This window comes from Lycorma delicatula, chromosome 6, assembly GCF_047948215.1.
Source record: "Lycorma delicatula isolate Av1 chromosome 6, ASM4794821v1, whole genome shotgun sequence".
Taxonomy (NCBI): domain Eukaryota; kingdom Metazoa; phylum Arthropoda; class Insecta; order Hemiptera; family Fulgoridae; genus Lycorma; species Lycorma delicatula.
Window position 1 is genome coordinate 81,895,350 of NC_134460.1, and position 17,940 is coordinate 81,913,289.

The 17,940-nt window shown below is 28.8% G+C and overlaps 1 protein-coding gene across 1 annotated transcript in view; it reads left to right on the forward strand.

The window, feature by feature from the left end:
* Bulli (regulator of MON1-CCZ1 complex protein bulli) overlaps positions 1 to 15,814 on the forward strand; it is a 56,515-nt gene extending 40,701 nt beyond the window's left edge. Inside the window, exons 11-13 of the mRNA XM_075367968.1 lie at positions 1,310 to 1,491; positions 11,502 to 11,641; positions 15,553 to 15,814. Of these exons, the coding sequence (XP_075224083.1) occupies positions 1,310 to 1,491; positions 11,502 to 11,641; positions 15,553 to 15,691 (461 nt within the window). The 3' untranslated portion in view covers positions 15,692 to 15,814. The remainder of the gene's footprint in view (positions 1 to 1,309; positions 1,492 to 11,501; positions 11,642 to 15,552) is intronic.
* Positions 15,815 to 17,940: the final 2,126 nt, after the last annotated feature.

The window sequence follows — 17,940 nt, forward strand, 5'->3', positions numbered from 1 at the left end:
TTCCTCATTCCATTTCTTGTTTTATGTTTTCCAGTTTACCAATAACATTCATTGTTCTTAATTTCCATATGTTTTATTGATTGATCTTTTTTTTTTACCTCTGGAAACACCATTAGCTATTGCTTCTGAGGATGAGATGAATGACAATTTTTGTAGCATGTCAAAATACCATGCGTGACTGGGGTTTGAACCCAGGACTTCTGGATGAAAGGCCGAGATGCTACCACTCGAATCATGAAGGCCGGCTGTATAAACCAAGTATATCAATATTGTCTCATTCCTCATTCCATTTCTTGTTTTATGTTTTCCAGTTTACCAATAACATTCATTGTTCTTAATTTCCATATGTTTTATTGATTGATCTTTTTTTTTTACCTCTGGAAACACCATTAGCTATTGCTTCTGAGGATGAGATGAATGACAATTTTTGTAGCATGTCAAAATACCATGCGTGACTGGGGTTTGAACCCAGGACTTCTGGATGAAAGGCCGAGATGCTACCACTCGAATCATGAAGGCCGGCTGTTGATTGATCTTAATCTTGTTTTTATGAACTTCTGAAACAGTCTTTATCCAAAGATCCAATTGTGGAGTTATTTTAACTCAAAACCCATATTTATTTTCAGGACCACCCTTCTTGGTTTTGCAGTATCTTTAACTTGGGCTATTCAGTTGGGATCTTTAATGGAGTGGTTTCCCATTTCCTTCACCATTCTAGGCCATTGACCTTATGGTTTGTCCGCCTTTTGGGGTGATTTCTTACACCAAGGACAAAAGAGTGCTGTACTGCACTCTACCTGCTCTTCTGCACTCCTAACAGGCCCTTGGCACTTAAGGGGGGGCTGCTTATACCAGTGATCAGTTGGTCTTCTTATTGCCTATATTTAATATATGAAGAGCAGAGATTTTTTATTCAACCACAAAACATTTGTACTGTACAATGATTATAGAAATAAGCACAGTACAAAAATAACAAATCTTTATGTTTGGATTATCAACTGAAAGATAATATTTTTAGTAAAATTAAGTGGTAAAACTGATTATATGTCATTTGTGTTATAGAAAAAAAAATTTATTTTAGTTTGTTTTTTTCATTTCAAACCAGCCAAATCTGTTGCCTCCTGTATATTAGACAAAAGAAAGTTTCTTATACTGAAAAAGATTTAGCCTGTATACCAAAATTATTTTTTACTTAGAAATTGTAATAATTAGGAAAATAATATTTAACAAATATTTTTATTCACTGTGATAAGAATATAGAATAAATTCCTTATTTTAAAATGTAAAATGATATTATTTTTCTTCATAGATAATACACAAAGAGAAATGGTGTGGGTTCTGATGGAGTATTTCAGATCATTAAGTGATTTCCAAATACCAATTGATAATTCTCTGCAGGTTTTGATCATTAATTCATTAGTTCAACATAAAGCATATTACCAGTTACATCAGTTATTACAATATCATGTAGTTTCTGATTCAAAACATTTGGTGAGTTTATAGTAATTATTGTACTAATAATAACATTTTGAACATTATTTTATACTTCTTTTTTTTAACATAACTAAAAGTAATAATTTATGATAACAAATCATTACACTTTTATAATGATAAGTTTTGCATTATTATAATCTATAAAGCAATCAAGAATTTCAATTATCTTTTATTTTACTTACCCCATCAACTAACCGTATATTGTTCAACTTTTATTAAATAAAATTGCATTTGTAGAAATTGTCAAACAATGATTTTTATTTAAAGAGAAAATTTTTTTTCTTCAATCCAGATGAGAGTCCCTTTATACTCCCTTGTGGATTATTTTCAGTATGTTTACTATTATTCAAGTATGTAATACTCATATATGTACATAAATTAGCATATGTGTACAATTACCTTTGATAATATATATATATATATAAATTAAAAATATATTTTTCATTTCTAATATTGTATGTGCTTTGTTGTTTTTTCTTAACTGATTTTTTTTAATGATTGTTTTTTTCTCTCTTTACATGGTGCAGTTTGTTGCATTCACATAATGAATATTCTGAATTGTTATAAATTTTATTTATTTGATTTATGTTTCCGTTTGTATTGTTGCCTCAGAAAACGGAAACAAGTTTTTTCAGATGTCTCCTGAATTTCGGCATAAGAACAGAAACAGCAATAATTAATATTTTAAATCAACTTTTTGTATAGCATAAATGTCATATAATATTTGCTCTATATCTTCTTTTATTTATTTATTACAAAACAGAAATTAATTATATATAAGTAAGATGCATGGTTATTTACATTATTTAGTCTGTTTGTAAAAAACAGTGGGTGCATCCACTCACATGAGACAACAACTCCTTACCAGTTAGAATAGACAGAAAGAATAAGATTTCAAATACTAGATATGTACTTCATTTTAAAATCCAGTAAAATGCATTATTATATGTAGTTCTATTCACAGGAGGCCGTCGTACTCCACATTACTATATGTATAAACTCTTAACTTTACCCTAGTCCCTAGTAAGTAATGTATTTCATTGGGGTTTAACATGAGCTATGTAGACTTGGAAATACACACACACACACACACACACACACATCCATGATGTCCCATAAAGAATGGAAGAAACTTTCAGGACATGTTCTATTGGTAAAAGTAATGAAAAAAGTTCATATAAACATAGGTCTGGAAATGCTCTATTTTTGAGTTACAAGATTTTGTCCGGATTTCAGATCTTCTAATAAAAAGAAGCCCTATTGTAATTTTTGGGACCGAAGCTAAGGAGTAAAGTTAGTGGTTTGTTATGTAATTTGAGCTGGGAAATAGGATAAAAGATGTCCCAGATCAATTACTCCTCCAATAATTTTTAACATATCCAACGTAAAACACAAAATTCAGTATCAAAAAACAAAGTTTTTTTAGGTTTGTGGTAAGATAGCTTTGTTAAATAACTAATAAGTGCAGAAGATTTAGTAGCGAAACTGTAGAAAATTTCATTTTGAGAAAATTAATGTAAATACAGCCAATAAAAACTTATAAAAATCAGTTTTTTATTGAAACAAAACAGATGAAAAATAGACAGAAAATCATATTCTTACTGTACCTAATACACAATATTCTTAATACAGCAAAATAAATAAATAAAATACTTAAAATGGTAAATGGTAACAGAACAATAAACCTCAGTTATAGTAATATTCCTTCCTTCACAATGTACATAGCACTCTGCCTGAGGTAAAATATTTCTGCTGGCTTTCCATATGATCTCAGGATAGTTTTGTATAAATTCAATAGCATTTCATATTTTAATGAATAACTCTTCTTTGGCATTAACTTTTTGGTGTATACTACCATTTTCATATGGCCCCAAATGAAGTACAGGTAATCCAGTAGCATTAAGTCAGGTGACTGTGGTGGCCAATTGATGATTAGTCCACCATGTACGATCCAGTTTAAGAAATTAGCATTCAAATGATTTCTAACTACTAAAGAAAAATGTAGTATTGCATCATCGTGCTGGAAAATTATTTGCAATCTAGTTTCTAAAGGTACATTTCCAAAATGGTCAGCAAATTATTTTTCAAGAAATGAACATATGCATCTCTCTTAAGGTTTTCATTGAAAATAAATTATTCCGGAATTTTTTCATAAGTAATACCACACCAAATATTAATATAAAATCTATGTTTGAAACTAGTTTCCACAGTACCATGTGGATTGTCTTTCACTTCATAAATTACTATTTTTAGAATTGAAGACACCATTTTTCATAAAAATGACTTCAACAGTAAATGAAATTGGATTTACCTTATCAGTATTGTGATAAAATGAATCAGCCAATCGGTTGGTTGATTAAACCAACCATTGGATATTTACCTTATCAGCATTATGACATAATAAATCAGCCAACCTATTAAACTTCTGTCATTGACAGACAAAGGTTAAAGATTTTTTTTTCTGTAGGACTCGCCACACTTTGTTGTTTGACAAACCAGTGTAACATGAAATTCACTTTGTAGTATAGTGCCTGGGCTCTGCTGAATCACACTATGTTCATTATTAATATGATGATTTATGTTGCATTCAACACAAAACTAACACGTTGGAAGTGACCCCTTTATTTATAAATGCTGATACACTGAAGAAAACTTTTCATATTTTGAATCCGCCTTCCAGAAAATCTCTCTCAATATTCACGTCAGAATTTCCATTACAAAATCCATAAACAAAAATAATATCGGCATATTCCTAGTTAGAAAATTGAATTGTCATTTTTACACTACAATATGATAATGCTACATTTCCATTATCTGTCTGATAACATATTTATGACAACAGATTCAAACGAAGTATACACTTTTCATTGTTGACCTGCTGTTAGTATTGCCAACCTCTACAATAAAATTTGTTTAAATATTTTTAAAGTAACATACATTTCAATTTAGTTTTTTATGTAATTATTTAATTTTACCTGTGTAAATCATTGAATATACACCGCTAAAATATAGTTTTATAAATTTTATATTTGTTTTAAAATTATTTTCAGTAATTAGCATTTTTGTTTTTACAAAAAATCTTTATTAGGTACAGAAAGAATAATACGATTTTCTTCTGTTTTGCTTCAATAAAAAATCGATAATAAAACTTTTTATTGGCTATATTTACATTAATTTTCTCAGAACTAAATTCTCTACAGTTTTGTTACTAAATCTTCCACATTTATTAGTCATTTAACAAATCTATTGTACTACAAGCCTAAATAACTTGTTTTTCGACAGCAAATTTTGTGTCATATGTCAGAGATCTTAAAAAACTACTGGAGTTACAGTTCTGAGACCTGTTTTATCAAAACAAAAGCTCAAATTACATAGGAAATCACCAACTTAACTGCTTAATTTGGGTCCCAAACATTACAGTAGGGCTTCTTTTTATTAGAAGAGCTGAAATCCAGATGTAATCTTTCACTAGACATAACTCAAAAACAATTGATTCCAGTCCTATGTTTATATGAACTTTTTTCATTATTTCCACCAGTAGAAAGTGTTATGAAAGTTACTCTGTTTCTTCGTGAGACCTGTATATGATAGATGTTTTAATATGATTATAGAATTTAATAACTGAAGATGCGAGATACCGTGAAAATCAATTCTTGGAATTAATATGGTAACCTGAATTTATATATTTTCTGTTTTGGTGGTTTATAATTTCATTTAATATTAAATTTTATTGGCATGGTAGTCAATATGTTAATGAATAAATGTATTATGTGATGTTTATTTTAAACTATGTGGAATCATTTTTCCATATGCCATATTTTCTCAAATTCGCTATTGCTCTACCATATTTAAGCTTAAAATCTTTAATTAAAATAAACATGGTAAAAATGTTTTAAATAAACGATATATCATACAAGTAATTATTCTGAATATACAAGAAACATATTACAAAATTACTGTCAAAATTCAGTCATTAACAATATTATAAAAATAGCCCTGATCTTTTTGTCAGTCCATATTGTGTTTTCTTTCTTTTCATTTAGTGCATCGAAATGAGCCTTTTTAAATGAATTTGTGTGTTCACTTGTTCTCTGATACTTTTCCAACTATGGAAGTTCAGTGAGATACTACTACACATATAGCATTCTTGATTTTCTATATCAACATTAGTTCATGGTTTGAATTAAACACCATTTGTTACATTGTTCCTGGATTAGAATCCAAGAATAATAAATCCTTTAAGGCTAGAGTCAATAAATAAAAAAGGTGTATGTAAGGGTTGAAAAAAATTGAGAACAAATTTTTAGTTCAGTTAACATATTTTTCTTTTAACTTTTTTAATACCCTAGTAATGATTCTGAAAAAATAAATTTGAATGCGGTATTGAACTATTACAAAAAAAAAAAAACACCATTTTTCCTTTACTGTAGATCTGAGATCTGTTCAAAAAATAACCGAACATTTTAAATTATGCACCAACGGTAGCATTTTTTGGTAGCATTGTATTCCATATAACTTCTTCTGTAACCAGATGTTTTTGGATTGTTGTTATCTTGTTTAGTTTTAATGTTATTGTTGTTTGAATGCAATATGTTTGAGTATTAGTAGTAATATTTTTAATGTGCAATTTTCAAGAGCAATGATACAAGGTAAAATTTTGTGTGAAACTGGGGAAAACTTTCACAGAAACATATCATTTTTTGAAAGAAGCTTACAGAAATGATGCTGTGGGTTGTATGCAATTTTATGAATGGTTTTCACAATTTAAAAGTAGTCATCAGTCAATTGAAGTGGACCCTCAACCAGGAAGGTCTTCGACTTACAGCTGATGGCACCCATGTTAGAAAAATCAATGATCTGGTGCATACAAATCACCAATTGACTGTTAGAGAACTTGCAGAAGTGGTTAGCATTTCAACTGTTCATGCTATGACTGAAAAATTGAACATGTATAGAATTGCACCAAAGTTTTTTCCATGTTTCATGAGCAAACATCGAGTGGACATTTGTGTCCAACTTCTTGAACAAACCAAAGACGATGAAGCATTCATGCAAAGGATCATAACGGGAGATGAAAGTTGGATTTACAAAAAAAAAACGGTTCAACCATCACAATGGATTGCCAAAGGATCTTCACATCCAAAGAGAGCACATTAATCTTGATCCACTGTCAAAGTGATGCACTTTGTTTTTTTTCCCATTTTAATGGAATTGTGCATTTTTAATTCTTACCTCAAAGTGAACCCTGCATATTATTAAAGTATTTTACAATGATTATGTGAAAAAATCCACAAAAAGAAACCAGAGTTGTGGCGAGACAACTCATGGTTCCTTCACCACAACAATGCGCCCTAATACTCACCATTGTCAATTCCTCAGTTTTGTGCCAAAAATCTGATGATTTCCTCCCTCAGCCTCCCTACTCACCAGACCTAGCTCCTTGTTTTTCTTATTTCCGAAATTAAAATCAGTGATGAAAGGACGCCATTTTATTTGAAGGGGACAAGGACCAATAATCTGTAAAATTAATAATAAAGATTAAAAAAATAAAGTTTGGTTATTTTCTGAACAGGACTCGTATATTTTGGTTTTGCAGGATTTCAATTTATCATTATGGTTCGAGAGCTGTTAAACATTTTAGGGTAGGTATTTGAGGTACTGTGAAAATTTGTGTAATACTTCTTTTGTAATGTCTGAACACAATATCAAAGACCTGACTGAAGGGTAGTTGGGCCTAGTCAACCCTTGAATTTTTGACTTGACAAAAATTTCATTTGCATAAAAAATCTTTGAAACATTTTGAAATTTTAATACGAAATAAAAAATAATAAGCCAGATTATTTAGTTGGGTTTAAAATTATGCCAGTCCATTTCAAAATTGTATTTCATAAATATCAAAAAAATATATTCAAGGCATGCTGAGGTTTAGACGGAATAATATTTATACCCAGAAAAAAAACATCTTTATTTACACTCATACATATCATCCTCATTCATCCTCTGAAATAATACCTGGGTGATTCCCAGAGGCTAACCAGGGAAAAAATGTTGAAGTGTGAGAGAGAGAGCATAAATCAGCAGCCAGCTGAGTTGAAGCGTGCTATGGTGTGATTGACTCTCGCAAGACCACGTGACTTTAGCAAGTTTGCAGTAGTTAGAAAAAATTTTGAAATAGTTAAAAGATTCTCATTCATAGTGAAACACATACAAGTGCTATTTTGTTTATATATACAAATAATGGAAAGTGGAAAATTAGTTTGTGTTATTTGCACAAAAAGCGAGGGAAAAATAATTGTTTTTAGTGAAAAAACTAATTAAAGTCGTGAAGTGTTGTTGGAAATTCAGTAAAAACATGGGTTAAAATATAAAGGCATTATTTTACCATCCAAAGTTAACTTAAAAGAGGGTTATCACACATATTGCTATAAAAATTTCCTCACTTTAATGAAGAAATATTTTGACAACAACGCTTCAAGAAAATCCATACCTTCTTCATTAGGTATCGTTTAATTTTACTTTTTATTATGTATAATAAAATAATATAAGTAACCAAAAATACTTACAACAAAAAAATCGCTCTTGATTAACACTAAAATTAGACATTACATAACTGTGGTTAAACCAGTAATTACTAATGCGAGCGAGACTTTATTTAGATTAAATCAGAAAAATAGGACTGAACCTTTGCTTAAAGTTGAACGCAGAATTCTTAGAACCTGCATAAACAAAAAATATAAACATGCAAAATCAGTACAGATTATTGCCTAATAAATTTCTGTACGAAAACTTGGAATCCTTAATTGATACTATGAAAAAGAAGCGAATTTCTTTCTGTGCACACTTGTTAAAATTACCGCAGGATAGGATTACTAAAAAAATTATCAATCAATTTTGGTGTTTAAAAAATTCGCCATTATGGATCAAAGAAATTAAAGAAGACATGCAAGAATTAAATTTGACTTACGAAGATTTACTTAATAAATCCAAAAAATAAAAATTTGTTATTAAAGATCCAAATTCCAACTTTAAAGTAAGAACGTTTAATTATACAAAAAGGGTTTATTCAGAAGAGGATCATAAAGCAAGATCTTTAAGAATGACTAAATATTGGGAGAAAGTAAAAGCTAAGAACTTAAAGGCCAAAAGATCGGCAAAAAAGACTTGAATTATTCAAGTCTAAATTAGCAAGGGACTAAAGTAGTCCCTTGCGGACTTATAATCACAAATAGCTAAAGACATTCATAGTCCTTAACTAAGATAAATCTTGTCTATTGGATAGACTAAAACACTCGCTTTACTGACTGTAGGGTATATTTATGTATACTATTGTTATTAGGTATATCTTCTACTTGTATAAGCTCAATACAATAGCTGTAGCATCTGCTCGTCTACGACTTTATTACCTGCTTGAATTTCCACAGTTGCCTCAGTGAATGGAATGAAAAATTTTACAACAAAAACACTTTTAAAATTACATCATTTTTGAAAATACAAAATTAATAAAAATTCATGTTTTGTATTTCATTAAAAATTAGTTAACAATTCTTGGTATAACTAATATTTTATTTAAATTTTTCAAATTTTAATATTATTAGTTATTAACATAAGGCTTCAGTGACTAACTTAAAGTTGAATATTTCCTTCTGTAATATAAATTTTATATTACAGATATTTCATCATCCAACGAATGTGCTTCGTACAATAACAAAGTATGTGTGAAGAATCAACATCTTGAGACATAGAATGTGTTGCTGAGACATCGAGCACACATTTAGAAAAAAATGTGTTAGAAACTTCAAAAGAATCAGGAATCAAGAAGTTTTTTGTATTTTTTGTGACAAAAGCTCTAAAAAATACAAAGGACTATGTCAATCTCTTAATGCTCTCGATAAGGAAGTTTTGAAAGATCTTTAATACCATACAAAGAATTTATCAACGATACTGACTGAAGTATAAAAACGTTCAAAGTTCAGACTGTAAATAATCATCGAATCTGCCAAAAAGATTATTTCAATAAATTACTAGAGTATCAAGAAAAACCGGAAACAAGTTACCACAAAAATGTATTACATCAAGAAGCTTTTTGAAGAAATTTGCTTTTATTAACTACAGTATTTTTCAAAATATAACATTTTACTCTTTCAGTTAATTATGCAGCAGTTAGTTGGATATAATTACAAACATTGCTACAAAAAAGGGTGACAAACACAACATATTCAGTAAAGCTCATTTTGAAACAAAATTAAAAAAACATAGACAAGCTACCAATTTGTTTTATTATACATAGGTGCATAATAAAAACATTTTTGGGTCAAAAGGTTATTTATGTTAATTTATTTACACTAATAGAAGAGAATGACATTCTCCAAAATGCTGCTCACTTTCTCAGAACCAGAAGAAGAAAAGTATTCAAGCTCTGATGAAGAACAAATGCTGATTATGAATAAAAAAATCAAAAAGGGAAATTCATGTTTTTTTACCTACATAATTAGATCATCCAAATAAATTTTATCATGTAATTTTATTTTTGTATTCATTCATTTTTTCAATCTGTTATATTTTATTTTTTTGAGCTATATTCTGTATCAATTGATATGCATCATATTTTTTTCATATGAACGGTATAATTTTTCATATGTAAGGTATTACTTCAGAGGATAATATGTATGAATGTAGAAGTGTAGTCTTCATCTCAGGTCGACCATTCCTGAGATGTGTGGTTAATTGAAACCCATCCATCAAATAACACCGGTATTGATGATCTAGTATTCAAATCCATACCTTCCCTTTACTAGGATTTGAACCTTAGAACTCTTGACTTCGAAATCTGCTGATTTGCGATGAGTTCACCACTAGACCAACCCAGTTCATGGGTGATATACCACTCACACTTCAACCTACCCTTAGCATTACTTTTACTTGCACTTGCATATAACATTCCTTATTACCTGGCAGGTAAAAAGTCCCACCAAAATGGCCTGTCCTTTTAGAAATACTTTTTCTGGGTATAAATATTCTGTCTAAACCTCAGCATGCCTCAAATATATTTTTTTCAATATTAATGATATACAATTTTGAAACGGCCTGGCAAAATTTTAAACCTGACTAAATAATCTGCCTTTTTTATTTTTTATTTCATTAAATACTAAATCTGAAGGTATTCAGATTTCAAAATGCTTCAAAGATTTTTTTGCAAAATTAAAAATTCAAGGGTTGGCTAGGCCCCACTACCCTTCAGCCAGATCTTCGATTTTGTATTCAGACAAAAGAAGTATTACACAAATTTTCATGGTGCCTCAAATACCTACCCTAAACAGCTCTCCTACTGTTAGGTTCTTATCTGTCCTACACTAGAGGAAATAATTATTTTTAATTGAACTCTATTTTGTAAATTAAGAAGATAATTTTTGTCTTTTAATTCTCTATTACATCTCTAAAACTTATAAAAAGGAGAACTCTTACAATAAAAATATGGAAGATATATAGTGTTTTCCAACATTATTTTTTTAAAAACCAACGGTATATGGTTTTTAACTTTTGAAAGTAAAAAGCTCAGGTTTTATATACTGCACAGCTTTATTTCATAATATCTTATATAAGATATCTTTTGTGTCATAAGATATGCTTGCACTGGAATGTATATAATTTATTTATCATTTTTGTATTATTTCAACCGCAAAGAGAAAATGTTAATAGTATACTGACACCTAAAAGTGAAATTGCTCAGAGAACTTTGTGATGAGAGAGAATGATTACGATTTTGGTTGTTGATACTCATGCTATATTTGCTTTATTTCTTTTCATATTTCATCTTATTACTTCATGAATTGCTTTCAGTAAATCAACTAATATCTAGGTTTCCCATTTAACATTTTAATTCAGATCATAATTAATTTATAAATGAAATGAGTTTATTTACAAAGATCTGTTTTGCATGATGAAATATCTAATACTATAAAGGTATTAGAAATTAATTGTTAATACAGGTAATTAATTACTTTTTTCAGGCATGTTTGCTACTGTCATTGGAGAATCTATATCCAGCTGCTCACCAGCTAGCAATTGATATGTTACAAAGGTTACCAGATGCTAGTGAAGAAATAATTGAAGTTTTATTGTCTAAGCAGCAGATATTACCAGCATTAAGGTAAATTATAGTTTTATACATTTTAATGTATTTTAAACTCAACATCAGAAATAGTTTTCTTTTAAAGACTTTTAAGACTTCTTTTATTAAGGCTTAAACTTTTTTTTGTCTTCAGTCATTTGACTGGTTTGATGCAGCTCTCCAAGATTCCCTATCTAGTGCTAGTAGTTTCATTTCAGTATACCCTCTACATCCTACATTCCTAAGGCTTAAACAAGGATTATAAAAAAAAATTTCAATTTACATTATAATCTATGTACAAGTAGATACCCAAAAATGCAATATCCTTCATAAGGTAGTACTAAATCACATTCTATATACAAACTATAGGTTGTTTAAGGTTACATTTTTTGTTAAATGAATTATTTATTTTATCATGTTTAACAAAAAACTATTCCCAAAACCTTATCAAAGGGTCTTCATACTATTTAAAAGATGCTGAGATTGTTAGAAACCAAAACTGTAGTGATGTGCAAAATCAAAATTTTATTAGACAAGTTATTGCATAAAGAAGAAAAAGTAATGGACCCAAAATTTATCAGAGAAACTTTATGAGGGATGCCTGATTTCACTTTTTGCCATGAAAACAATATTGAGTTACTGCTTTTTTATTACCAGTCTTGTCTGCATCCTATTGTATACTGCAAGTCAACCCTAGATACACTGTTCCAATTAAGGTTTTCAGTAAGAATTTTGTTGACACAATCAAAGGGCCTTGGCTAAATAACAAAAAATACCAAAAATATTCCCCAATTTATCCAAGGGGCCCCCAATTTGTTGAATTTTAAATAACTGACTTAGGTTTGCAATCCTTTCGAAAACCATTTCAAGATGAATGAATTTTCTGAGGAAAATTAAATTCTAAATAATTACGAATCTGAATGTTAACAATTAACCATTGTGCAAATAAAATAATATACTTTATTCAATTGCAAAGAACCTGTTTCCTCTTTGCGGAATAATAATAATAATAATATTTTATTCACATTCTTTACATTTCATATTCAAAAAGAAATAACCAACTTTGTACGATAACACTCTACAACATAACAATCTGCTAGCTCAGTCCCATCATTTCCTCCTAAAATCCTGTTCCACACAGTTAGTCAAGTAAATCAATTGCTGTTTTCCTTGCATTATGCAATCTACTCTCTATGCTGTCCCACTTCTATTTTCTATCATTTTTTTATAGTAAAATGATAGAAGTGACTCTAAGACAGTAATCATTGTTGAAGGTTTGAGAAATATATCTCAAATATTTATAATTCAATTTAAAAATATAAAAAATGAAAGCTCCTTGCCAGTTTCCAAGTACAAAACATAATTTTACTTTCACCAGTAAATTACTGTTAATGCATAAGATTTCAAATAAAATTTAAATTATCATTATTAGTATCATCTTTTAATTTCCTTTCTGCTAATTTAATACATATGCATCTCTGCTGGTATTAAAAAGGAGTTATTTTTAAATAAGTCTCCACCATTTATCATAATCGCTGAAAATTGGCTTTTTCATCTGAAAATTACTTACAGTTATTACTATTAAAAATACAGTTAACATCACCTCTGTGAATATTTTGGAAATTGTAGGCCTATTGCACCATCTTCTACTAACTTTATATTTAACAGAAAGATGGTCTAATCAAATTAGATTGCACTGAATTTTCCTAAAAACAAGATGTCTTTAATTAATAGTCTTATCACACCAAACTCCTGATCAGTAGACATGTTACATTTCCTCAGAGAAAGAGAGAGACACTGTTGTGAAATTTCTCAACTAATCCTTATTTTTCCATTATGATTAAAATGTTCCTTGTAAATAAAAATGTTGGAGAAAAACTTAATGATTTGAATTCAGACCATCATCATTCTTATCAAAACTTTGTTAATTTTCAAAATATCTTACACAGCTGGTATTTCCTGAATCATAACTGATTAGCAACATACATAAAAAAAAATTAGTAATTTGCATTTGTTAATAATAAACCCCTTTAAATGACTATCATTCAACCCAGCTATCAGGAACAATATTATCATTTTTTAATAGTAAGACGGACTACCAATACTCAAACTAAATCAGACCAGCTCCTGGCCTTACAAAACTACTTATTGATTTTTGTTAGTTGTATTACAGTTTTGGGGCCATATTTTTACCCTGACTTTCAGAGTTAGTAAAAATTCTTAAATGCTTATAGAAAAAACAGTATTATGAGCCCTTAATTGATCTTAACACATTATCTTCGTTTACTACCAAGTTTATATGAAAGTAAAGTTTAATTCCTTTCTAATAATCAGCTGCTGCTGGCCTTTTATTTTACTTATAACTTCTTTTTCAAATTCCTTATCAGGCAAAGGATATGGCATTAAAGATTTCATAAGAATTAAATGTTGTGAATAAATTCTGTAACTGTTTTATTTGTTCTTATAAAATTTACAGCCAGTATAGAAATCTGAAGAATCAAAATCGTTTAAAATTAATTACAGTTTAGTACACATATCTTACATGGCTAGTTAATCTTAACTATGAAGTATTACTAACCAGTGTTAACTAATTGTTTGCTTTCAGTGACTCATTTATGTTCAAGTTCTGTGATTATTTCAAAAATAAATTATATATGACGGCATTTTCTATTTTTCAGTTGTTATTACACATTTTTAAATGACCCACTTTAGAATTTATTTTATTAAGGGTTAAATTATTAGGTATTACAGCTTATAAGTAAAAATAAAGAAGAAATTCAATTAATTTTGAAATTTTAATACAGAAAAGAAAGAATGCAACTCCTGTTAAACAAATTTTGTGATGTTTATGGATATGATGTAATAACAGTATGTTTGGCAGAAAGTTGGTTCAAGAGTCTTCAATCTGGAAATTTTGATGTGAATGATGCACCTCACTCTGGTCGGGCAGTGACTGATAAGTCGATGAAATTATGGAAAGCAATTGAGAGAGACCGGCACACATTGGTTTTGATATCAGCAACAAACTAAACATCGACCTCAAACAGTTTAAAACCATTTCAAGAAGGCAGGTTACAAAAACAGCTCATTAAGGGCATTGAAAAATGGATCACATTTGACAGTAATGTATGGAAAATATTATGGTTAAAGCAGGGTAAAGCTCTGGAAATGTTGGAAAAGTCAGGCTCAATACTAAAAAAATTGATTCTCTCTCTCTCTCTTATATATATATATATATATATATATATATATGTGTGTGTGTGTGTGTGTGTGTGTGTGTGTGTGTGTGTGTGTGTGTGTGTGTGTGTGTGTGTGTGTGTGTGTGTGAGTGATTAAAAAGGAATTTTCCACTGTGAGCTGCTACTAACCATTCAAACAATTGATTAAAGTTTGTTGACCTCTTTTGCAACAATTGGAAAGGTCAACAATACCAAACAATCAAGATAAAGCGACCAGAATGGATCATTAGGGAAAGAGTTGAGTTTTATCACAATGCCAGACTCGACATATTTTTGATGACCTATTGAAAATTGAAACAGTTTGGCTAACATGTTTTAATGCAGCTGCCGTATAGTCTTGACCTTGCACTGTCAGACTATCTTTAGTTTCTTAGAAATTCTATAGGATTATGATTTTACATCAAAAATGACAAAAGGTAGTCCATCAAAACAGCACATATTTGGTTTAATAAACTTTATTCAAAATATTAAAAAACTTTGCTTTACTTTTGTATTAAAATATAGAGAAACATTTTGTTTAATCCTTTATTTTAATAATAAAACTTTAAAATGGTTTTGCCAAAAACAATTTATCAAAATTATTTTCAATTGTACATTAGACATAATGGACAAACTCATTTTACCTTTTATAAATTATTTTATTTTTATATTATTTATTTTCTGACTGACTGCATATTATAATTTTTTTTTATTCTTATTTTATTATTTCAGGTTTCTTTCACACATGGGGCTGGAGAAAAATTCCAGGGATTTGTCTGCTCGCAAATTCCTAGAATTGGCACACACAGCAAAAAACGATAGTCTGTTTTATTCTGTATTAAATTATTTTGAATCAAAAAAAATTGAATGATATTAATTTATTTCTATTAAAAATATCAGTAAAGTAACTTAAAATGGATATATATAAAATAATTAAAAATATTATTTATTTATTATGTAATAAAAATATAAAATGTCTTAGTTTTGTTTTCACTTAAAATTTAAAGTTACTTATTAAGCTATATCTAGTAAAAATTTGATTAATACTATCTTACCCTAAATACTTACAAAAAATTTTGTGTGTTAAGAAAAGAATTTAAATTTTATGAAAAATATATCACATGATGTAAAATTTCCCTACCAATTCATCAAAAAAAAAAAATTGTAAAACCCTGATTACTTTCAAACATTGCCATATTCATATGGTATTGGTATTGGTGAGTAGCCAGTGTAGCTAATATTTTATCTACCAATTCCCAGTTTATAGAATCCATCTAAAGATAAATTTGAGCATATAAGAATGCACCCCCTTTTTCGAAACTTTCAAATTTTTCAGCAAACTATTTATTGTATATACCTTTTCCAAGTCGAATAAGGTAAATAGCAATATGCAGAAGAAAAATATATGGCAATTTTTGAAAAATTGTGTAATTGGTGGAAGATTGCCTTGTCTGAAGCTGCATTAAATAGATAATTTTTGCAGTTAAGAGTTACTTTTATAAATTTGTTTAATTTCAATTAAAAACTTTTTGACATATAAAGTTCATTCCATGATACCAGTCTACATGATTTGTGGTTATATTATTTATAAACTCTGTTGTAAATATTTGTGAAATTTTATCATACCTTTATATTTTACTGAAGTAATTAGCAAATTAAAAATGATTCATTAATTTTCATTTTAATAATAAAAATTATTTATATATATATACATAATATATATATATATATATATATATATCTCAAAGTCATATTCAGGACATCTTTAATATACAGAAGATGTGATTTATTGAGAATTGAATCACAGCTTCATTATGAATACTTTTTATGAATTAACCAAAAAAAAATATATATATACTAATTTAAAACAAAAACCAAAAAGGCTTGATTAAAGAAAAGGAGACTTTTTATATGCAAAATGGTATTAAGGAGGTGGTAAGGTTAATGATGCAGTTAGTTTATTAATAATTGATTTTCAGGATCTTTTGTTAAACTTTGATGTTATGTACGTCTTCATAAATGTTTTATTTTAAAAATCTAAAGCAAATGTCAATTATTTGAAATTTAACAAGTAAAAGTTATTTTTGAGATGCAGAATTCCATCCTGATTTCCCAAATTGTAAGATGAGCATGATTTTAAAAAAAAAAAAGATGAACACTAAGAACTGGTGATAAGCTTGTTTATTTCTCCCATATTGCTTCTCTATTCATGTATTGCCAACCTTTTCCTGTTTTCTATAATCTCCCCATTTATTCATGCAATCACTTTCCAGGATGCCTTAAAGCCCTTTTACAACTGTATATTCTAACGCTGGACTAATTTCTTACACTTAAGACATGTTCCAGCCATTGTAATCATATTTCTTTTAGTGAATATTAATATTTTTATCAATCATTATAAGTAAAAACCATTTCCTTTCAACGCTGTTTAAGAAATATCATCCATTATTTAGGAAACACTAATAGTGAAGAAAATAAATAGAATTTGGAAAAACTAAAAATTGGAGAAGAGATAACAGGTGAGAAATTAACTCAGCAATTAAGTAAAAAAAGTTACAGTGTTTATGAATTTTGGATGAAAATGATGGCATAAAAAACAGTAGCAGAACAAAGAATAGTTTGCATTAAGGGAAGAGAAATTAAGAAGCTGCAAGTTACTGAAAGAAATAAAAAACCAGGATGAATGAAAAGAAGTAAGAAACTCTACAGAGAATTAAATAATGAATTAATATGAAAAATACCAAAAGTGAAGAAATGGCTTGTAATGAATGTTTATTTGGCTAGCAAATCATCTTTATATATTTATAAAGATGACTGAGAAAAAAAGGACAGTTCAAATTAATGTATAAAAAAGTAAATTTGAGATAAGGGGTGAAAGATTATGTAAGCTCTAATGAAATTACTAATAAAGATGGCATAATGTTGTTTGAAAAAGAACAATCATAAAGTGGGTGGAGTTATCTAGGACCTATACTAAGCCAAGTTGAATGATATTCCAATAGAAGATCAGAGTAATAGCTGTATTATTACTGGAAATTATACAAGCAATGATATGAAGAAGAATGGAAAATCTGATGGATCCTACCCATTTGAAGTCTAAACAAAGATGAATTACAAGAA